The sequence below is a fragment of the Palaemon carinicauda genome, chromosome 6, assembly GCF_036898095.1.
Source record: "Palaemon carinicauda isolate YSFRI2023 chromosome 6, ASM3689809v2, whole genome shotgun sequence".
Taxonomy (NCBI): domain Eukaryota; kingdom Metazoa; phylum Arthropoda; class Malacostraca; order Decapoda; family Palaemonidae; genus Palaemon; species Palaemon carinicauda.
Window position 1 is genome coordinate 28,326,573 of NC_090730.1, and position 24,025 is coordinate 28,350,597.

General features: G+C 42.9%; 1 protein-coding gene across 4 annotated transcripts in view; it reads left to right on the forward strand.

Annotated features, from left to right (window-relative positions):
- Window positions 1–19,919, forward strand: part of LOC137642534 (microtubule-associated protein RP/EB family member 1-like) — a 65,301-nt gene extending 45,382 nt beyond the window's left edge. For all 4 annotated transcript variants that reach the window (XM_068375165.1, XM_068375163.1, XM_068375164.1 and 1 more), the window contains exons 8-9: window positions 14,670–14,774; window positions 19,653–19,919. In XM_068375165.1, the coding sequence (XP_068231266.1) occupies window positions 14,670–14,747 (78 nt within the window). In that variant the 3' untranslated portion in view covers window positions 14,748–14,774; window positions 19,653–19,919. The remainder of the gene's footprint in view (window positions 1–14,669; window positions 14,775–19,652) is intronic.
- The last annotated feature ends 4,106 nt before the right edge of the window (window positions 19,920–24,025 follow it).

Sequence of the window (24,025 nt, forward strand, 5' to 3'; positions counted from 1 at the left end):
ATTGGATCTGAACTCACACGGCAGGCTAATATTCCACCCTTGAATCAGACTTCCCTGATTGTCCAACCCTCTAAGTTCGAAAGAAGACTATTGAGAGAAACAAGTTCTTCTTGAAAGAGAGATTGTAGTTCTTCTTGTATATGTGCACTTGCAAGCAATACTGTATGTCTCTTAGCATGCCGGGGATTTGGACTGAATCGGCATTTACCGTGAGTGCTCTGCGTCATGTTTGCAACCTTGCCTTGACAGACCTTGTTTGCCCGGCGTGGTCCTGATAAGCTCTCACACTAGCATGCTTAACATTGGCGAGCCTGTGATGTGCACAACAACAGCGTGCTCCCACACTAGTGCACAGTGACAGAGCTTCATTTGATCCAATGGATGCCCGCGGTCTCCCCATGGGCAGATATTTCCTTACATCCCGAACATGTGATTGCTATTACATGCACACGTTCGATGATCCCAAATCTAGCCATGATGACAGACTGTGCTCATTTGAAGTACTCACCTTGTTGCAAAACAAGCAAGCACAATTGCAATGTGCGCTCTCCTATTCCCTTCCCAGACGGACAGAGGATAGCTGATAAATAAGTGGGCCAGGGCATAACTTCCACACACATTCTGCGTAGATCATGAAAGTTTCTGAATAGAGGGAAAATATTCCTGTACGAGTGTGTTCGTACCTCTTAGTGTAGTTACAGACAGCATACCGTGTACACACTGCTGGTCTGGAGAAAATGTGGCTGCCACCCTTCCTATTCCCCTTTGCGGATGAATAGTCCTTTAAGACCGATCAATGGGAGTTTTATACAAGTTACTCCTACCGTTTCTCTCCCTGTGGGATAGAGTGTGTTGACCAATCCTTCGCGGAAGATGAAGACAGAGTTAGCAAGACTACGCACTACTTTGCTCTTATCTCAGCCGTTTACAATGGCACGTATCTAAGGGAGTGCCATCACACATGATCATTTGCTCCTAATGGAGCTGGAACTGGTACCTGTAATAGATCTCTTAGCCCTGAATGGGTTCTCCATCAGACCCTATTTAGTATTGAAAGTCCCAGTTCAGTCACATACCCCCTAAGGGAGAATGATTCCATGACTTCACTTGATCTTATTTGTTGTGATTTTATGATTTCACTCAATCTTAGTGACATACTTCCAGATCCCTGTAAATTGTTCTTCAAGAAAGTTTCCACACTTTGTCCAACACTTGTTGCTTCAAGTTGTTCACAGAACCCCAGGTATTCATTTGGGTGTTGGCATGTGCCCATGCCAATGCAATTCATCTGATCCAGTACTTCGACAATTGGCTAATTCTGGAGGAATTAGTCCCAATTTTGTCACCATCGGGACAGGCTCCTCTCGTTTAGTCATGATCAAGGAATTGTTAAAAATCTGGAGATGTCAAAGCTTTCACCTAAGCAAAGAATACTGTAATGTAACTTGGCATGGACATAGATACAGTAGTAGGGAGGGAGTATCCATCCAAAGACAGTGTAACCCAATTCAAATAAGTGCTCATTCTTTCCTTCATCAGACACACAGTTAGCAGCACAACAATAGATATACTTACTAGGCCACTTGACATCTTTAGAGAAACTTGTTCCTTATGGTCACCTCCACCTACAATTGTTACAATGGTGTATATAAAGGCACTGGAGACCACAGATTCCTCTTGAGCCCCGGTACTGATCGAGCAAGATATTGGATCCAACCTACTTTGGTGGCTAGACAAGGGGAATTTGTTTCAAGGGTCTCCCTTAGAGAGTTTCCCGCGAGATCTTTTTTTACAGAAGCGTCAGAGAGGGTGGGTCCTCATCTGAAGGACCATCTGACATCGGGACAATAGTTGTTAGAGGACAAGTCTCCATATCAATGTGCTCGAGTTGAAGGCAGACTATATATCACTTCCAGCCTTTGTTAATCAGCCACACGGTTGCACTAATGAATGACAATGCAACCGTAGTTGCACATGTCAACAATGAAGGCGGCACAGTAGCACGGATTATCTGCCAGTAAGCTTTATTTGTTCATGACTGGGAAGTCTGCAATGTGGTAGTCCTCTTAGCCCATTTTATTCCTGGCTAAAGGAATGTCATAGTGGACAAGTTGAGTTGGTGGGGTTAGATAGTTGGATCAGAAGGGTTTTTACATCCCAAGCAGAGACGAAGCTCAAGACTGTGTTGGGTTCCCTAACAAAAGACATGATTGCCACAAGCCTCGGCAAGAAACTGCCAGTTTATTGCTTACCAGTGCCAGATCCGGCAGCAATGCTTGAGGATGCATTCCAGCATTCTTGGAGCGACCCCATTGTCTATGCTTTTCTGCCTTTTTTGTTTTTTGAAGGTTGATAAACAGTGTTATCATCCCAAGATATGAAGGTGGCACTAATAGCAAAGAAATGGCCTCAGGCAAAATGATACCATGGACTTTATTCCTCCTACTAGTAGAGACTCCGAGAGACATTACACCAACAAATCTACAGATTGGTTCATCAAGAAGGATTAAAAAAATATAGAGAAGATGGCAAATGTCACTTTTAACCCCTTCACTATGAGGCATCGGATCCCCCCTCAATAGCTGCTTACTGTACTAGGTTTGTTGTCACCAGATATACATGCATACATATTATATGATAACCTATATTCCCATGTTCATTTTGTTTTACTGCTGATTGCAGATTCAATTTTTCAAATTTTATTTTACTTTCATGATAAAAGTAGGTTACTGTCATGTACATTTTCTTTGAAAAGTCTTTCTATTCATTGTGAAGGGAATATAGAAAACTTTTTGAGTATTTTTTTTTGTTATAAAATTGTTTCCTAATTGTTAGTAAAACACTGTGATTCTGTGTGTAAAACCACTTTATATTTAAAGTGAAGTGATTATGTGATTGCATAATAATTCCACGATAGCCGTCAAAAAGTAATAAACTGTCCATTGATAACAGACGTTACGTTATACAGAAATGTCAAGAAAATATCTTTGCGTTGACACAAAGAAGTCTACTCGAATGTGTAATTATAAGACATACAATAGAAAATAAACTGATTTACTGTAGAGCATGTTCAATTTCGTTTTCAAAAGATGTATACAAGGACTCCTATTTTTATATATTGGCTTAATCCATAAACATGAGAGAAACTTACAGTAATAGAAATTTAGTCTCAAGAGAAGCACTTGTACTTGAGAAAGAGAGAATTAATATTAATATAGTTCATGAGAAAAATGCTTGTTTGTTCATAATTTTGTTGAGACAAAATAAGTAAGCAACTATGAAAAAAGTAAATCTTGTCGTTTGTCATTGTGTCTGCACTTATTAGGGTTACAAATGTGATCAATGTTAACGATTTTGAGGAAATTTCCCAAAATATGTGAAATGTAAGTAAAGATGGAGGAATTTGGAAATTTATAAGAAAACAAAAGGAAGTTTTATATGGATTGAGACATTTTTGGGTAATTATTTATACTGAAGTATGGAGATAATTTGATGGGATTTTATGTATTATGTAATTCGACCAAACAGTAGCTCTCAACAACTTTCATGGGTAGTTGGCAGAAGGGGAAAGTGGGTGAATGGGAGACATGGCTGTGTCTATAAAATATTCCCAGTAATTTGATGTTGTATGCCAACACAAAATACACTAAAATAACCCTTACATATTCACAAGTAAAGACTAGAAGGGAAAATATCTTGGTGGTGGGGTGAGATGCGAAGATAGTTACGTCTTTAAGCTTGGGGTTGTCTTGGGGGAAATTAGTGCCTCACGTAGGGACTATTGCTATTGGTTAGAGTGGTGTGATTGTGCATGGTAACTTAAAAACTCTGTGAAATAGGCCTTACACAATTATGAATAAAGACTAGAATACCAAGTCTTTGTTGGTTGGCTGAAGAAAGGAGTTGCCAAAATCAAGGGGAGTTTACGATCTTAAAATCGTCACAGGTTCTTTTAATAATTGATATAAATGTATCCAATAACCACTATTGAAATATGGGAAATGAATATAAAAAGAAACACACGAAAAAAACGTTTATTCACAAACTTATAAAGAAAATCAATGTTACCTCTTTGGTTACTCTGACAAATCAAATCAGTCAAAACATCAATAGAAAAGAACAGTCAGTGCGGTAGAAATACTTAAGGAATAGTTTTCTGCAACTGCTGAGACGATACTGGAACGAAGCCTTCAGGCTTGAGAATGTCGCAGAAGGCCGGCTGAAGTTCAGATGAAACTGGCACGATGGCCGGATTGGAAGATGTCACAGAAAGGGTGGCATCAAGATGGGACATCAGCGATCTTCTTCCAAGAATTCAATGATACTGTTGAACTAAGGCAGGGTGCAGGCAGTGTTGGCTACTTCTCGTCACAAGCAGGGAGGTCTGGCTGCTTCAATTTGTCTCTTCTTCTCGGCCATAACAGGATTTTGGAGATAGGCTTTTGTTGTCTGAAGGGAAGGTTAGAATCTGGCTCTATCAGACTTCTGGTTTTCTCTGTTTCTTATCTCATTAGGACTTGGATCTCGTCTGCTTCGGACATAGTTCTTCTCTTGTCTTTTGTTCTGTCTTATCTCCCTTGGACAATCTCTTCTTGAAGTTTATATACCTATGTATGGGTGGAATTAATTACAGTGGGCAATAGTCATTTTCATAGAAGGTGTTCTTTTTAACAATTCTGCATCTCGATTGCCTTCCTCAAAAACGCCCACTTCAATCACGCCATGGAAGCTTCTAGAAGAAATTTCTGATGCAATCTGGACCACGTGTTGAGTCGTAACAAAAGGGCAGCACTTGTCTACCCATGATGATATATTTCATAAACACTGATTTCCTTCAGGCTCAGTTTCTCAAAATATGCTGACTCCACTAATTAAGACGATGACATTTGGTCAAAACAGGACAGTCCCTTTATCCCGGCAGGCGCTCGGCGCTCTCGTCTAGGCTGGGTTTACTTCCAAAATGCTGATGACAGGTTTGACTAAACAATACTGTAGTTGGATCTCGCCTCGCCTTGCTGCTCATACTTTGGTAGTAGATATTTTTGTCTTTTATAACCTCCTTTTAAAAGTATTGTATCTACCCATGACAGGAGGAACATTTTTTTCTAGTTAAATATCCCTTAGGTGTGATATATGACAATGGGTTGTACTCTTTGGCAGGTTAAACAAAGGATTTTAACTTCTATATGGTTTATATTTTTAAATGACGTATCTGGTATGTCATATACCTTTGTACTTGGCATGTTTTGATGTGCAATGTATGTCATCATAGTAAAAGGTTAAAGGGTTAACAAGACAGTGAGAAAGGGTGGTAACTTCCTGTAATAAGCTCATTGTAAGGATAGAGTCAGCATTAGCCCTTTTGATGAGTGACTAGGAAAAGCATCATTGCACTCTATACCAACACCATACTTAAGAGGGCCAAACAGCTCAATGGGAAGTTTACAGATGGCAGTAACAACAACCTAGAACCAGTATCATGTACGTCATCTCCCATCAAACTAACCAAATTCAATGCCAGCAAGGGTTGGTTTGATAAATTTCAAAGAGATTCAACCTTAAGAATGTTTCCCTGCATGAGAAGCCAGCTTTCTTTGCTGACAAACCAGACTGATGAGTACGTGAAGGAGACATTCTAGACCATTTGTGAAGAAGGGTTTTTTGGGTGAGAAAGATTTCAATAGTGATGAGACTGGCCTCTTTTAGAAATGTTTGTCATTGCTGACTTTCATTATGAAAGAGACCAGATCCCATGGATTCAAGACCTACAAAGATTGCATCACACTTATAATAGAAGGAATTACTGTAGGCTTTATGATAAAACCATTACTTGTTTATAAGTTGAAGAAAACCAAATGCCCTCAAACAAAAATAAGACCCTGCTGCCAATGTATTAAATATAGAACCAAATGCCATTGTTAACAAAAGCACTGCCATCTGATTGGTATCACTATTGCTTTATCTTGCCAAAGCTTGATTTTAAATTGCTCCTAATGGACAATGCTGGAGGCCACACAATCAACCTGTATTAGAAGGCCGTACAGGTAGAAGACCTACCGCCAAACACTACATTGCTGATTCAGTCCATGATAATGTATTGGCGTTATTTGCACTTTCAAGGCACTTTGTAAGTGAAACACACTAATATCTGGTCAAAGCTATGGATGCAGATGATTACGTGTCACTGAAGGAGTATTGGCCGGCCTACACCATTGCATCATGTCTCCAAAGTATCTAGAAAGACGATAAAGTGGCCAGAAGTACTCAACTACTAAAAAGGATTCTGACCAGTAGATAAGCCAGTGAGGCTGGCAAAATTCCTCGGACTAGATTGGTTAACAGATCCATAAATGGATGAATATTTGATGAAATCCACAAGTGAAGATGAAGAGGAGCATGAAGATAAGGGAAAGAAGAGGAAGTTGGACTAATACAATACTACTCAAATTGAGCAAAGTCAACAATAGAATTTCAGACAGTGGCCAAATATTGGGACCTGCAGAGATTCATGCATTGTATTTCAGAAATGCATTCAACAGAGCCATAGAAATTTTCAAGCAGTGTCAGCAACTGTCTTAGTATGTTCCTCACCCCCCCCCCCAAAAAAAAGGACAGGCATTACTCAGTCAGCAGAAATGGGAGTTACTTTGTTGGATAACAATGATGAACGTACAGTATTACACGACCTAACAAAAGGCCTGCTAAGGAGTGCTTTCAGAAGAGCAGTGATGCTCTTCTTTGCCTTGCAGTCCTGTACATTTACCTCATCATCTATATACTTCAATATTGCAAAGCTAATCATCATTATTAACCAAGTTTATGTTGCTTCACTGATAAGTGTTTGGATATTCTTTTATAGTACATAGATGTAAGGATGTGTCTACAGTAAAAGTAAGATTTAGTTTAAAGAGTGTTTAAGGGGTTATTAGTGTGTTGGGGTTTATATAAAGGTTAAATTTAAATAGAAAATGAATACAAAGAATGAAAATAATTAAGATAAACTATACTGTAGATTTTTATATCTTTTTCATGGTTTTTTCAGCTCTCCCTGGGAGGTGGAGGGTGGATGTTGCCTGAAAAATAACACTTACAATAGTGGAGTGTATACCAACTCATTATAGTTGAGCCTTTCCTCTGTATTCTCTTCAACCTCATTTTGTTCAGCAGGATAAACCGAGGCATTACTAGCTTGTTTTCTCGTATGCTAAAATCTTTGCATGGGTCCAGCTTTGCATTTATTTTTCAAGGGACTTGTTTCGACAGTTGAGGTACTAGCACATATATATACTCGGTAAGTTCACCCATTATTAGCTAGTAGCTAGTGGCCAAACTTGCAAGCAAATGTTCACTGCCATCCAAAACATGATGCAACCGATTAGCTTTTGCCAAAACTTGATTAGACATCTTCCACATATGAAATAAGAGGTCACTTTAAAGTGCTTACATCAGTGAATGGAGGAATACTAGGATTCAGGCTATCTTTGTCTACCTTGTAATCTAATGTGAGAAAAAAAAAGCAGCTAGTATTACAGGAATGGGAGGGTCTTGCAGCAGAAGTTTTAAAAATTACAGGCAATGAGATGATATCAAATCTGTAATGCATTCTGCACCATCAAAACCCTTACTGTATGGTACACCAGAATCACTAGGCCAAACTTACGAAGACAGGTCAGTTTAGAATTACTGTTTGTTCCAACACGGAGTACTTACCTCGAACTACTTTCTTAGGAGTATCTGGGATCTCCTCCCATCCGACCAGAGTTTTGTGTAGTTTACCCTACTCCCGTTTTCTATGCGGAGTGATACGCGCCCAGAGACGACCCGGGGTCAGAGAGCATGCTTGCTCAGGTCTCGGTCTCCAGTAAGTTTTTGGTCTCTTAACCCAGTGCGACCCTTTGTGTCCCTGACCCCTTTGTCTCTCACACGGTCCCCACGTGGTCCCTTTGTGTGCTTCCCTATCCTTTCCCTCTGTGTTCCTGTGTCTCGCGGTGTATTACTAGTGCGTTATGGAGCATCCCCGTCGTTGCCCTGGGCCTGTGGCTGGCAAATCGTGTGGCACTTTCCTCTCTAAGCCCGAAGTTGACCCGCACTCCTTGTGTTCTTCGTGTAAGGGCAGTGTGTGTTCCCCTACAGCCACGTATCCGGAGTGCGAGTCCTGGAATGAAGTGCAGTGGGTGCGATACGGCACTAAGAAGAAGAAGACCTCTCGATGGTCCCCTAGGAAGTCCAGCGTCTCTTTGCCTCTCGCTTCGCCTGGCGTCCCGTCGGACAGTCTCTCTGCCGTCTTCTCCTACCCAGTGTAGGGGTCGAGGTAAGTCTGTTGTGGGGAAGCGGCCTGTGGCCCTTCCCCAGGAGTCTGATTTACCTGACAGTGGGATTGTGTCTTCTCTCCCTGAGGGAGGGGCGGTTGTGTATCCGGGGGACGGAGCCCTGGTGAAAGCAGGTCCCGTCTCGTCGGACGATCCGATGTGAGGTAAAACGGCGGTAGTGTCTTCTCCCGCCTCTTGGGCAGATTTTTCAGGTGCGTCAGCAGCCGAGGGTGCCGCCGAGAAGGACGGCTCGCCGCCATCAGACACCCTCGTGTGGGTGCCTCCGAAGACGCCCTTCAGGATGGAAGAGGAGTTTAAGACCTGGTTCCCCAGCAAGGTGCTCCCCCGCTCCCCTCCAACGCCTTTAGCTACGTTCCCGTCGAACTTCATGGAGCCGTCGTCGCCGGCCGAACCCCATGCAGAACCACCAGCAACGCGGCAAGATTCAGGCCCTCCAACGAGGTCCTACAGGTCTTCGGGCTCCTTGGTCATGGCCTACTCCTACTCGTCGGAAAACGGAGCCCCGAGAGACCATAGGAGATGGCGAGATTGGTCCCGCAGGAGGCGATCTCGCTTGCGCTCTCATTCAAGATCCCGCCACGTGAGTAGACATTCCAGATCCCCCAGGAGGAAGTTCAGGAGAAGCCTTTCACCGGAGGAAGAATGGGTGCGAGTCTCCATCCCCTGTAGCCAACTCCTGGGGGTTGCAGCAATCGCGGGCGCCTCGGAATGGCGACCTAGGCCCCGCTCACCGGTAGGTTTTGTCGACGAAAGTAAGTATGACCGACGGAGGGACTAGTCTCATCAGGCACCAAGGGACAGGCATAAGTCCGCGAAGGTTCCGACTCTACCCGCCCAGTGGGGAGAGTCGCCCCTTCGGTCTGGCAGCCGCGTCCCAGCCTTAAGATCTTCGATCAGTCGTCCAGAACGGGAGAAACTCCTTTCCTTGACGGGCAATCCCGCAGACCCCTAGTCCGCCGGAAGAAGAGATAAATCCAGGACGGAGGTCTCCGTTCCAGCAGCGATGCCTGTCCTACTGCCTGAAGCGAGGGGACTGGACCTCTCCAGGAGGATGCCTCCTCCTCGTACGGCTCCCCCCGTCGGAGGTCTTTCGTCACAAGAACTGGGACGCCCAACGGAGAAGGTAGAGGACGGGGAAGAAGGTTCGCCAGCAGAGGTTTCTGCATACAGGAGGGTGATAGGCCTCATCCGACAGCACCATAGGCTGGACGAACCAGAGCCCTCTAGTGACAAGGTCTGGCTCTCGAGCCTCAACAGGCTGGTGGATGCGCCTGTACAACAGAGGCCCTCGCTAGCCCTCCCTTTAGCTAGAGATGTGAAGCTGGGATTGGCGCACGTAAGCAAGATCGTGGCTAACCATGCGGAAGCTCCCAAGAACCTGAGCGCCTCTAGACTTCTCCAGGGCCTGAAGACGCAGTCCCGGTTCTACCTCGCGGAAGGACACCGCGCGGTGCCCTGCGCAGTGGAACCAGCAGTCACCATCTTGGGACAGGGTGCAGCAGAGGAGAGGGCTATCACGGCCCCGGTTTGTTTCTCCCCAGCAGAGACTGCCATGATGGAGGAGCTGTCCAGGGACTTGGTTCACGTGTCATCGTGGCTGGTGGCTGGATTGGTGGGCCTCCACGCTGGTAGGGTTCCAGTCCTCGCACGACCTCGCAATCCCGGAAAATCAGGCCTTGCTGAAGGAACTGATTAGCTCGGGAGGTAAGGCCCTGAAGTTCCTTTCCTATCAGTCCATAGCACAAACCGCCAACTGGATACTGAGGAAAAGGTGCACAGTGCTCAGCAGACTTGTAAGGCGGCTCCCTGACAGGGAAGCGAGGTCCCTGAGGAGCCTTCCACTGTGGGACGAGTCAGTTTTCCCCCTCAAGGAAATGGAAGCGACAGTGGAGAGGGTGAGGAAACTAAAGGATGCGGGAGAACCCAGGCCCCCTCCAGCTAGAAGACCCACCCATAGAAGAGCACCTTCTGACGTCCCTCTCCCACCTCGCGCCTCACCTAACCAGCCCAGGAGAGACGCCCCTACTACATCCTGGCAGCAACCTTCGCAGCCCTCCCGTAGGGGAACGTCGGCTGCGCAGTCAGCATTCAGGCCCTCCTATTCAGCCGCCAGAAGAGGTCGTTCGGGTCGCGCCTCTCGAAGGAGATAGGGAGAGGGGCCCCCTACTCCTGCCGAAGCCTCAGGTTGGGGGGATGCCTCAAGCATTCTTGGCAAGCATGGCGGACCACGGATTGGACCCGTGGACCGTGACATCCTGAAAGAAGGGTACAGGTTGCCCTTCCTGGTGGACCCCCACCTCTGATACCAGATCTACAGGCGGAATGGTTGGCACCGAATGACCCCTTGAGAAGGACGGCCCTGCAAGAAGAGGTCTCTGCTATGCTGGCGAAAGGGGCAATGGAACCAGTCAAGAACCCAGGTCCAGGGTTCTACAGCAGACTCTTCCTGTTGGAAAAAGTGACAGGGGGCTGGAGACCGGTCATAAACCTCTCAGCCCTCAACAGGTTCGTGTGCAAGACCGACTTAAAGATGGACACTCTGAAGTCGGTCCTAGCGGCCTTGAGGGAAGGAGACTTCATGATGTCCATAAACCTCAAGGACGCATACATCCAGGTCCCTGTCCACCCCTCCAGCAGGAAGTACCTAAGGATAAAATGGGGTACCCAAACATTACAGTTCAAGACCCTCTGCTTCGGTCTCTCCACAGCCCCTCAGGTATTCACGAGGATCTTCGCGAAAGTCTCAGCCTGGGCTCACGAACAGGGCATCCGCCTGATTCGGTACCTGGACGACTGGTTGTTGCTTTCAGCCTCAAGGGAAGTACTGAGGGGGGCAAGGCGCGAAGCTCCTGCAGTTCTGCAGCGTCCTGGGTATCACCATCAACCTGGAGAAGTCCCAATTAATACCCTCCACCAGGATGACCTACCTCGGGATGGTCCTGGACTCCCGGTTGGCGAGAGCATTCCCTTCCGCGGAGAGATTGGACAACCTGAGCCAGATCCTACGGCCCTTCCTGTCGGGTCAGCTCAGGAGAGCCAGGGACTGGCAGAGACTGATAGGCCACCTCGTGTCATTGGAAAAGCTAGTCCCACATGGGAGACTCAAACTCAGGGGAGTACAGTGGAACCTGAAGGAGGCCTGGAACCAGAGAGACTCCCCGCACAAGGTGGTCCCGATGTCCCCAGATACGAAGGAGATCCTCGAGTGGTGGCACGACACATAGAACACCCTCAAGGGGATGCCCTTCGCGGCCGACCCTCCGGAGATGCTCCTGTTCACGGACGCATCCAGGGAGGGTTGGGGTGCTCATCTCCTCGACAGCACAGCGAGAGGAAGATGGGGAGCTGAAGAGAAGAACCTGCACATCAACGTACTGGAAATGATGGCAGTGCAAAGGGCATGCCTAGAGTTCGTTCAGAAGCTCCGGGGAAACACCGTGGCACTGATGTGCGACAACGCCACGGTGGTGGCCTACATAAAGAAGCAAGGAGGACTAAAATCGAGGGAGTTGTGCGGCCTCATGTTGGAGTTCTTGGAATGGGCCGAAAGGGAGCAGATCAAGATCTCGGCCAGGTTCATTCCAGGGAAGAGGAACGTCCTGGCCGACGGCCTCAGCAGAATGGGTCAAGTGGTGGGGTCTGAGTGGTCCTTGCACCCAGAAGTGGCCAAGACTCTGATTCAGAAGTGGGGCTCGCCAGTAATAGACCTCTTCGCTACGAGGCTGAACGCACAGCTCCCCGTGTTTTGTTCTCCTGTGCCAGATCCAGGAGCGGCGTTCGAGGACGCCTTCCAGCATCCTTGGGACAACCTCGACGTTTACGCCTTCTCTCCATTCGGAATGCTCAGACAAGTCCTCAACAGGGTGAGGAAAGCGGACAACCTGTGGATGACTGGTAGCACCCTGGTGGCCGGAGAGAGAGTGGTTCGCGGATCTAAAGGAACTAGCGCGCCTTCCACCTTGGCCCCTTCTGGACAGGTCAGACCTTCTCCGGCAGCCACACTTTCAAAGGTTCCACGAAAACCCTCGGTCCATCTGCCTTCACGCGTGGAGGTTATCGAGCGTCTATTGAGGAAGGAAGGGTATTCGGCGAAGACCGCAACGAGGATGATAGGTTACCTGAGACGGTCGTCAGCCGCTGTGTACCAGGCTAAATGGGCTACCTTCACGAAGTGGTGCGTCGCAAAGAACATCAAGCCGTTGAAAGTCTCCATCCCGGAGATAGCTGACTTATTAGTCTATCTCAGGGACGAGGTAAATATGTCTATCCCAGCCATTAAAGGAGTCCGAGCCGGCCTAGGACAAGTCTTCCTCCTGAAGGGCATCGATCTAGGTTCCTCCAGACACATCTCGATGCTCATCTAGAGCTTTGAGCAATCATGCCCCCCTCAAGCGTTTAGAGTGCCCCAGTGGGACGTGGCTAGAGTCCTGAAGATGCTGTCAGAACCTCCCTTCGAACCTCTAAAGGACATCTTAGACGAGGAGCTCACCCTCAAGACAGTTTTTCTGTTAGCACTGGCATCAGCAAAACGGGTAGGGGAGCTTCATGGACTTTCATACGAGGTGTCACACTCAAAGGGCTGGCATGAAGCTAACTTCAGGTTCGTACCATCCTTTGTGGCCAAGACCCAGAACCCAGCAGTCTGGGACCCTAAGTTTGAAGGATTCTCGGTGCCGGCAATCCCACGTTCACACAACCCGAAGGACTTGCGGCTGTGCCCTGTCAGAGCAGTACGGAAGTACTTGGAGAGGACAGCCAGACTTAGACCCGAAATCAAGAGTCTGTTCGTTTCTTCAGTATTAGTAAAGAAACCAGTCTCCAAAAACATGATCTCCTTCTGGCTACGGCAAGTGATCATGAGAGCCTACAGTAGTGTAGGAATTCCTATTCCGGGTAAGCCTAGACCCCACGAGATCAGAGGTCTGAGTACTTTGTTGGCCTTTGAGAAGAACATGGCAGTCGGCCAAATCCTGCGGACGGGTACTTGGGCCAATCAGTCAACCTTCGCAGCTCACTACTTGAAGGAATGCTCGAGGAGGTCCTTGGACGGATTCTCTCTCGGTCCCGTCATTTCAGCGCTTCAAAAGATTTAAAGGTGTAGCCCCAGGGAAACCACGGGCAGTAAGTCCAAGAGACACAGGTTCCCTCCTTAACCCCCCCCCCCCCTGTTCCCTTATTACCTTCCCTGAAATGACACTAAAATCCTTTAACTACCATGGGATACATCGTCAGTGATTGGATACGTCTCCAAGGATTTTTACAGAGGCGAGTTACTTAGACACTAAGATAGTTTTTTGAGTAGTTTTCCCTATTTCTCATGTTTTCTCTCGGAGGGTCAGCAGAACCTAGCCTCCTATCTAGGTTTCCACCTTTTCTCTCCTCATCACAGTCTCTGGGTCCTGTGGTATACTCCCACCTCCTAAGGTATAAGTCTCCTAAGAAAGTAGTTCGAGGTAAGTACTCCGTGTTGGAACAAATCACAAATTTCAAGTAATTTGTATTTTTCCTAACAGTACTTGCTTGCCCTTTAAGATTTCACAAAAAAAAAAAAAGTTAAGAAATTTAGAAGCTTATCACCAACTAAACTTGACTTGTTAAGTGCGCTATTGGATTTTGGTGCTGGCATGTCATTGGCATCATCCCTGCTCTAAATCAACTTGCCTAGTTTTTTCGAGATTTCCCCCAGAAGTGAAAGGATGCTGTGAACTTCAAGTCGCCAACCATAAAAAACATACTTATCTATAAAAGGAACAGTGAGGCCTTCTCACTTCTCACAATATGAGAATGTGGATCATGGTTACACAGAAGTAATTCCCTTGTACAGTATATGCAGTAGTTAACCAAGAAATCCAGATATCATTTAAACTTAAAAAACCTAAATTTTAACAATCTGGAGTTTGGGCTGTCGACAAATCAAATTCAGCACACACAAGAAAGGATTTGTGGGTTGGATAAGCCATATGTTTAAAGGCTTAAAGAAAAGTCACTTATGAATGGCAGAGCCAAAGGACAGGACAATGTCTTAGAGAATGGCCATATACACATAATTAGCACCCAAGGCACCTCTCCATAAAGTTAATAGTTGCATTTAAACGCTAGTATCCGTTACTGTACTAGAGGCATGTCTATTGAAAAGAAAGAAAATTGTATTTTTTAGTTTTATTGTTAAATATTGATAAACCAGAGCTAGAGCAAAGCTGTATGATCATTAGGGGAGGTTCATGAGCTTAAGATTTTTGGCTCATGAGTGATGTTTATTGGAATATTTGAAAAGGATTTCATTTCTTAATCTTTTAATACTGATGAAAAATGCTGAAAACAATTTTATTTTTGTTTTAGGATGGCTTTGTTACCCTAGAGGATGAAGACGTACCACCACCACATGAAGATGAGGAATACATTAACGCCTCAACTTAGCGAATTGTTCAGGTGTCTAGCCATCTGGTAAGTAGTCTACTCACAGCTCTGAGACAACACACACCGCTCGATTGGTACTATTTCGTATCATCAATATCCTATCTTAACAAATATATGTTCACTTAAGCAGTACTGTCGTACATTTTCCAACCCCTGCATGCCCTATCTAAGTAAGTAGTTATTCCTTTGCGTAGTTTACTTTTATGCATTTTATGAAATAGAAACCTTTAGGTGAAACAGTTGAAGGCCTTGTAATAATTATCTTTTACAGTAGATAATTACCATAGATTTGTGTATACCTCATATATATGTAAATACATTCATATACCAAGGCCCTTCCCCCAATTTTGGGGGGTAGCTTACATCAAACAAGTGAAACAGAAAAGGGGACCTCTCCTCTCTACGTTCCTCCCAGCCTGACAAAGGACTTAACCGAGTTCGGCTGGTACTGCTAAGGGTGCCACAGCCCACCCTCCCCCGTTATCCACCACAGATGAAGCTTCATAATGCTGAATCCCCTATTGCTGCTCCCTCCGCAGTCATCCAAGACACCAGAGGAAGTAGCAGGGCCTACCGAAACTGCGTCACAATCGTTCGCCATTAATTCCTATTTCTAGCACGCTCTCTTGCCTCTCTCACATCTATCCTCCTATCACCCAGAGCTTCCTTCACTCCATCCATCCAAACCTTGGCCTTCCTCTTGTACTTCTCCCATCAACTCTTGCATTCATCACCTTCTTTAGCAGACAGCCATTTTCCATTCTCTCAACTTGGCCAAACCACCTCAACACATTCATATCCACTCTAGCTGCTAACTCATTTCTTGCACCCGTTTTCACCCTCACTACTTCGTTTTTAACCCTATCCACTTGAGATACACCAGCCATACTCCTTAGACACTTCTTCTCAAACACGTTCAATTTCTGTCTCTCCGTCACTTTCATTCCCCACAAGTCCGATCCATACATCACAGTTGGTACAATCACTTTCTCTTACAGAACTCTCTTTACATTCATGCCCAACCCTCTATTTTTACTACTCCCTTAACTGCCCCCAACACTTTGCATCCTTCATTCACTCTCTGACGTACATCTGCTTCCACTCCACCATTTGCTGCAACAACATACCCCACGTACTTAAACTGATCCACCTCCTCAAGTAACTCTCCGTTCAACATTACATTCAACCTCGCACCACCTTCCCTTCTCGTACATCTCATAACCTTACTCTTACCCACATTAACTCGCAACTTCCTTCTCTCACACCCTTCCAATTTCTGTTACTAATCAGCCAAGCTTCTCTTCCGTATCTGCAACCAGTACAGTATCATCCGCAAACAACAACTGATTTACCTCCCATTCATGGTCATTCTCGTCTACCAGTTTCAATCCTCGTCCAAGTACTCGAGCATTCACCTCTCTCACCACTCTATCAACATACAAGTTAAACAACCACGGTGACATCACACATCCCTGTCTCGGTCCCACTCTCACCATAAACCAATCGCTCACTTCATTTCCTATCCTAACACATGCTTTACTACCTTTGTAGAAACTTTTCACTGCTTGCAACAGCCTTCCACCAACTCCATGTAACCTCATCACATTCCACATTGCTTCCCTATGAACTATCGTACGCTTTCTTGCGATAATTTCTTTTATCACTTTTTTTTGGTCATCTTTTCTTCTTATCTTTCTTAAGGGGTGCAACTCACAATCTCTGGTTGGGATTTTGAAATTCAGATTATTGCACTTTTGTGTAGGAGATTGTCTATATTTCATGTTTTGAATGAATAGTTTTTGATGAGTGTATATTTCATGTTTTGAATAGTTTTTGATGAATACAATTTATGATGCTACTATAGCATGATTCCTACCCTCATTTTCTGTTCCTACCTCAATATTGGGATTCAAATCTACTATAGGGTGATTTCTACCAAACAACCAAATAATGTAATATTCCCCTTCTAATGTGTTATTACAAGAGTAACACCTCAATTAAGCATTACCAAACTAATTAAACAAGCAAATAGTGTAAACAAAACGACCATTTTACCCAATCCAACCTAACCTAACCTAACCTAAAGTGTGTTTTATGGATTTTTCAGTATGTTTTATAGAATAGAATAGATTAAAATAGTGTGAGGAAGTATGTTTCATCTATCCTCCTTTGGTAGGAATCACCTCATACCCAAAAATTGGGTAGGCATCACACTATAGTAGAATCCTGATGGTAGGAATCACACTATAGTAGCACCCAATTTATTTTATTGCTTAAAAGTCCAATTTGTTATATTCCATTGGTCTCGTATGCAACCATTTTCTAACCTTGGTACCTATTTATTTACTTTTCATCAAAAAATTCCGTGGAAAGCTATTTATCTTGGTAAAGTAATTCTACAATTTTCTCTGGTTTCCTGAGGAATACCTTATCAGTTTTGTTATATTTTCTAGGATAGGATATTCATCAAGAAAATTTGCTGCACGTCTCTGTAAGGGATGTTCTCCGTATTTCTTTGTCGTTTGGTTATATATTCACAATCTATTATGATTATTTTGAAAAATGCATAATAAAGTGTCAGAGACGATTACTAAATATGCCAAAAGCGTAAAATTTACCATGGAAAATACACGGATATACAAATGTTATACCAGCCATTAGCTTTTGTATTTGTATGTGGGAAGCTATAGAGAGAAAAATGTGGAAGTAAAGCGCAAGGTAAGTGAGGCAAAGAGTGCAGCTGACTGAGCTGTGGGGTCAGGGATTGGGTCATTCATATGAAGAGAATAAGAAGTTTTGGAAAGAAGTGAAGAGAGTAAGGAAGGCTGGTTCAAGAATTGAAGAGACAGTGAAAGATGGAAATGGAAGGTTGATAAAAGGAGAGGAGGCAAGGAAAAGATGAGCAGAATATTTTGAAAGTTTACTGAATGTCGAGGATAATAGGGAGGCAGATATAATAGCTGTTGCAGGTGTTGAGTTGCCGGTGATGGGAGATGAGAATGAGAGAGAGATTACAAGAGAGGAAGTGAGGAGAGCATTAGATGAAACGAGATTAGGAAAAGCATCTGGTATGGATGGTGTGAGAGCTAAGATGTTGACGGAAGGGTGTGTGACTAACTTGAATGGTTGGTGAGATTGTTTAATGTGTGTTTTGTGTTATCAATGGTACCAGTAGGTTGGGTTTGTGCGTTTATTGTACCACTATATAAGGGTAAGGGAGATGTGTATGAGTGTTGTAATTCAAAGAGAAGTGTATGGTAGAGTACTGATTAATAGGTTTAAGGATAAAACAGAGAATGCAATCTTAGAAGTTCAGGGTGATTTTAGAAGAGGTAGGGGGGGGGGGTTGTATGAATCAGATTTTTACAGTTAGACAGATATGCGAGAAATATTTAGCAAAAGGTAAGGAGGTGTATGTTGCGATTATGGATCTGGAGAAAGCGTATGATTGAGTTGATAGGGAAGCAATGTGGAATGTGATGAGGTTATATGGAGTTGGTGGAAGGTTGTTGCAAGCAGTGGAAAGTTTCTACAAAGGTAGTAAAGCATGTGATAGGATAGGAAATGAAGTAAGCGATTGGTTTCCGGTGAGAGTGGGGCTAAGACAGGGATGTGTGATGTCGCCGTGGTTGTTTAACTTGTATGTTGATGAATGGTGAGAGAGGTGAATGCTCAAGTGCTTAGACAAGGATTGAAACTGGTAGACGAGAATGACCATGAATGTGAGGTAAATCAGTTGTTGTTTGCGTATGATACTGTACTGGTTGCAGAGGAGGAAGAGAAGCTTGACCGATTAGTGACAGAATTTGGAAGGGTGTGTGAGAGAAGGAAGTTGAGAGTTAATGTGGGTAAGAATAAGTTTATGAGATGTACGAGAAGGGAAAGTGGTGCAAAGTTGAATGTCATGTTGAATGGAGAGTTACTTGAGGAAGTGGATCAGTTTAAGTACTTGGGGTCTATTGTTGCAGCAAATGGTAGAGTGGAAGCAGATGTACGTCAGAGAGTGAATGAAGGATGCAAAGTGTTAGGGGCAGTTAAGGGAGTAGTAAAAAATAGAGGGTTGGGCATGAATGTAAAGAGAGTTCTGTATGAGAAAGTGATTGTACCAACTGTGATGTATGGATCGGACTTGTGGGGAATGAAAGTGACGGAGAGCCAGAAATTGAATGTGTTTGAGATGAAGTGTCTTAGGAGTATGGGTGGTGTATCTCTAGTAGATAGGGTTAGGAACAAAGTAGTAAGGGTGAAAACGGGTGTAAGAAATGAGTTAGCAGCTAGAGTGGATATGAATGTGTTGAGGTGGTTTTGCCATGTTAAGAGAATGGAAAATGACTCTGCTAAAGAAGGTGATGAATGCAAGAGTTGATGGGAGAAGTACAAGAGGAAGGCCAAGGTTTGGGTGGATGGATGGATGGATAGATGTGAGAGAGGCAAGAGAGCGTGCTAGAAATAGGAATGAATGGCGAGCGATTATGACGCAGTTCCGGTAGGCCCTGCTGCTTCCTCCGGTGCCTTGGATGACCGCGGAGGTGGCAGCAGTAGGGGATTCAGCGTTATGAAGCTTCATCTGTGGTGGATAATGGGGGAGGTAGGGCTGTGGCACCCTAGCAGTACCAGCCGAACTCGGTTGAGTCCCTTGTCAGGCTGGGAGGAACATATAGAGGAGAGGTCCCCTTTTTTGTTTCATTTGTTTGATGTCGACTACCCCCTAAAATAAGGGGAAGGGCATTGGTATATGTATGTATGTATGCATTCTTCAAATATTGTAGGCACCCTTATGAAATAATTGAACTCTAATTAACAATTAAGTATAGTTCACTGTCAGTTTTATAGGTTCTCGTTGTGTAACATTTTTAATGTAGAATTTCACCTATCACTTATTGACATCTCTCTCAACTCCATTAGGACTGGCAGGAAGAATACAATTTTAAGTGAGGGATGAAAACTGGAGCAAGATGAAGTTTGACAGGTAAGAAAGAAGAGACTGCAAGGAATGGATGAATAACAAGAAACCATGCAACACAACAGTTCTCTTATAGATTAAGGAGAACTTTTTCTGTTGCCAACAGTTTGCAGCACAAGGCAATCTGTAAGGTTAAGATAACAACTGAATGGTTTTACCTATCACTAATTGTATTAAAAATTGATGTGTAATTAAAAGATAAAAAAATATTGTTAATTATTTTATGAATTTATCAGGAAAATTACAATGCAAGGACAGACTTTTCCAAATATTTGGTGATTTTAATGCAATTAGCATTAGTTTTACAATTAGAAAAAGCAGGGGATAGTAGAAAGGCTCTGTAAACAAAATGATGTTACTATGTCATATCATATCTAGAGTAAGGATGGGAAAAGTGGATCAGAGAAATTTGAGATAAGTATGGGTTTTTATCAAGTTTCAGAAAGTGACACTTTTACTCTTTATTATATTAAAGAATCAAGTCTCAGAAAGCTTTATATAAAGATAACCTGTTACACAGTAAATGATTGGGAAGAGGTTGAAAATATTGAAGGCCCCAGGGGTGTTCAGTCTTGTCAGTGCATCTCAGGTGGATTACTGTAGGCATTACTCGAAGGCCTTGATAGCATTTCTTTGGCCCTTCGCTGCAATTGCTCTAAGTCCTACTTTACCACCATTCCCACCTCCTTTTTTAGGTGCTGAATGGTCTCAGGCCCAGCACTGGGCATAGCCCAAATTTATAAATGAAATCCAATCATTCCTTCCATTTTACTATCCAGCCTATTTAGCTCAAATTCTTGAACCCAATCCAATGTTAAAGATGTTAGAGCAGAATAGAAATGTGACAAAGTCATCAAAGGCAAAACAAATCTATGGTGGATTGAATGGAAGCAAAGTGGCCATAGGTCCTCTGTGGATAGATTCAAGTATACTAATGTATACAAAATATAGCAGTAGGTATCATACTATAGGCTTAGCATTACAAGAGTAACGAGGAGAAAACTTTTATTTTTATTCCCAAAAATATATTTATAAAGATGGGGACAATTTTGGTAGACAGGCCTTAGAAGAGGAAGAAAAGAAAATTATATAGCTTGGGAATTTGTGTACTGTGAAGAAGAAATTTTGACAGTCTAAAGAACTTGCTTGAGCATGCATGAAATGATGATTATAAAGCTGCAGCGACTTGATTCTCAACAAGAACTGCACTAATCTATACATATGAAAGAAGATTGATATGTATTATGAAGTTATTGATTATTATGTTTCCTGACAGAGTGCAGTGTAAAAGATTGCATTAGGAATGAAAATACTTCTAGCTTCTAGAAGATAGCAATCGTAGAATAAAATAGTTTGTACATTATGAAAAAGGATGAGGAACAAATTGTAATATAAGCAGTGTTTATGGAAATATCATGACGAATACTTTTAAGAACCCTTAAAATCATGGGAAAGGGTTGAATGGAGACCTAATTATGATGGGCGTTGAGGTCTTCTTTAAAAGTACCAAAGAGACTATAACAAAGGGAAAACTCAAAACTGTGATGGTCAAAGTGAAACTGGCTCAGAATGATTAAGTACAGTATGTCTTAGTATGCAAAGTATGAATTTTGTCTGAAATTATCTTTGAGGTCATAATTGTATACAAACCTACCTTTGTATGAAAGAAAAAAAAAAAACTTTATTTCAATAGTTAATCCTGAAGTCACGTAAACTATATAAAAAAAACATGAGCTTTTCCAAAATCCTTTTTAAAAAAAAAATCCCCTCCATATCCAACTTGCCCAGGATACCTATCAGTGTGGTATCGCACTCATACCAATGGGTAGAAAATGGCCTGGTGGTTTCAAAATTATGAAGACTGCTATTAGATGCCATAAATCACTGTTTAGTGGGAAGAATTGTGTGATAAGATTTGTTTCATAAAAATTGATTTTTTATATATTTTTATTTTTCCTAACCATACAAACCTTCAACCTTTATTAGTATGACTTTGGTGAAGTTGGAGTAGCTATTTAAAATTTAAACGGATGTAGTAGTAGTAGTAGCTGGCAGGTCGGCCTGACCACCCACCTGGTACTGTATGTAACCTTCGCTTTTATCTTAGCCTAGAAGTTGTAGGGGGTTAGTGTAAGTTAAGGGTCTCAGATTGAATGGTTAAGAAAAATATAAATTGATTTAACATGTGATTTGTTCCTATACATGATGCAAACTATTGTCTTTTAATAGGAGACTCATTCTTGAGAGGGCTGGGAATCCAAACTGACCGGTTCCACTAAACCAGAAAAATATCAATGCACTGGTATTGGAGAAGAGTGAAAGTGATGGCCCCTGTCAACCTTCTAACAACCTGAGGATGTCGCAGTTGTTTTGCTAGGTCCCTGTAAGGATACCAATTGGTGGTCATGGAGGAACCTAAAGCCATTAGGATCATCTTTGAATGTATAGGCATTATGAGACATTGGTTGCATATATTTCGTGCATCCTTTTCATTTTGGAGAATGTAGAGAGAGATATCCCCATGCAGAACTTTTCTGTAAGGAATAGTTACTCTGTTGTGAGGCTTGCCTGCATCTACTGTCTGATCCAGCACATAATGGAGTGATGGCTTCACCCCAAGGGAGGTAAAAGGAAGAGGAGAACACCCAGACATTCCATCTCTCCTAGACAATCACAACCATCATCTTAAACAAGGTGCTACTTATCCTATGAGGGAGATAGGTTTGCAACAGCTTATTGAATAGCTACCACAGGACTAAGAATAAGGTTATACAGGGATCTGTGGGTAAATTCTCATGTGTAGTGCGCAGTGAAGGTTGTTAGTTGTACCAGACTGCTACCTTAGGACTAGCACCAGTGACAAGTTCTTCCTGGAGGTTAGGGTAGATCTGATATCCCTGACTTCATGCGCTCGAAATAGGATGATACTTGTAGAATCTCATTGGATCAGCTTGGCTGAAGTGCATGATTCAGAAGTAATTTCCTTGGACTTCAGAGCGGGGAAGTCTTTAACAAGTGATGTCATGTCCTCATAGGACAGTCATTCTGCACCCTAATAACATTAGAGTGGTTAGCGGGCTGTGACCAGCTGTAGCAAGGAGATTAACTATCAGGATGCCAACCCCAATCCACTACCAAACATGTAAATAGATGGTTCCCAGAAAATTTAATGCTATAAGAACAGGGCACCATTTTTTTTTTCTTAAGATTTGAGCAAGGTGACCCTACACCTTGAATCTGGTAAATTTTTCTCTTTATATTTTCAATACTTTAAACAAAGGTAGAAAGCAAAATTGAAGAAAAAACTTAATTGTCCTATAAAAAAATAAAAAACCTGAAAATATTGCAAAATATAATACCTTGATTAGGAAATGCAGAACTTCAATATGAAGTAGAGATTTATATCAAATGTGATATAACGATGTACTGTACATAAATAATGATTTTATGATGCACTGAAATGTTGTAACAACTTGAAAGGCAATGCCTAAGATGGAAGATTAATACTAAAATATTTACCAATACAATTAAATTTGAAATTTTTCTTCATGCAATCTTTAAACTGTACATGTTTACTGTATACAGTTCTCATTTCTGGTGAACACACATATAAAAATTACACCTTCAATTAGGATTCCATTCAGTGATAACACCACAGATTACCTTCTCAGCTTAGTCACTCACGCAAGGAAAAATATCATTATCTAACATCAACACCTCACCAACTACTTAATTCACAAGACAGCACACCTTTTCATGGGTAATCTTCAATATAAATATATAGTCGAGGTTAAGCATCATTTACTCACCTAATGGTCATATATATATACCCACCCGCCCTTACCACTGCTTCGTGTGGGTAAATTTTGACCCCGAAACTAAGGAGACAGTGACATGGGCAAGTGCCGATTAAACTGCTACAGGAGAAGCAATATGAACATCGAGTGAGTATAGAAGTAAGAAATTTAATGATTAAAATTCTGCCTTTTAAGTTAGTCAAAAATTCAGAAAAGGCTTTCTCATTCTTTGAATCATACAAATGGAAGTGGCTAATTACAGGGTGGTTAGCTGTGAACAAAAATTTTTTTTATCAATTTTTAATCAGTAAAGTATGGTACAGTATATACATTATACAGAAATAGAATTTTACGTTATTTGTAAGTCGTGTGATTTTTCATGGAAAAACATGAACTAAAAATATTTTTAGAACTAAACAAGCCTGGCTCTCTCACCTTACAAAAAATACTCTATCCATGAATGGAAAATGCAATTTTGGCTCTACAGTGGAGATAAAATTCAGCAATATTATTATTAT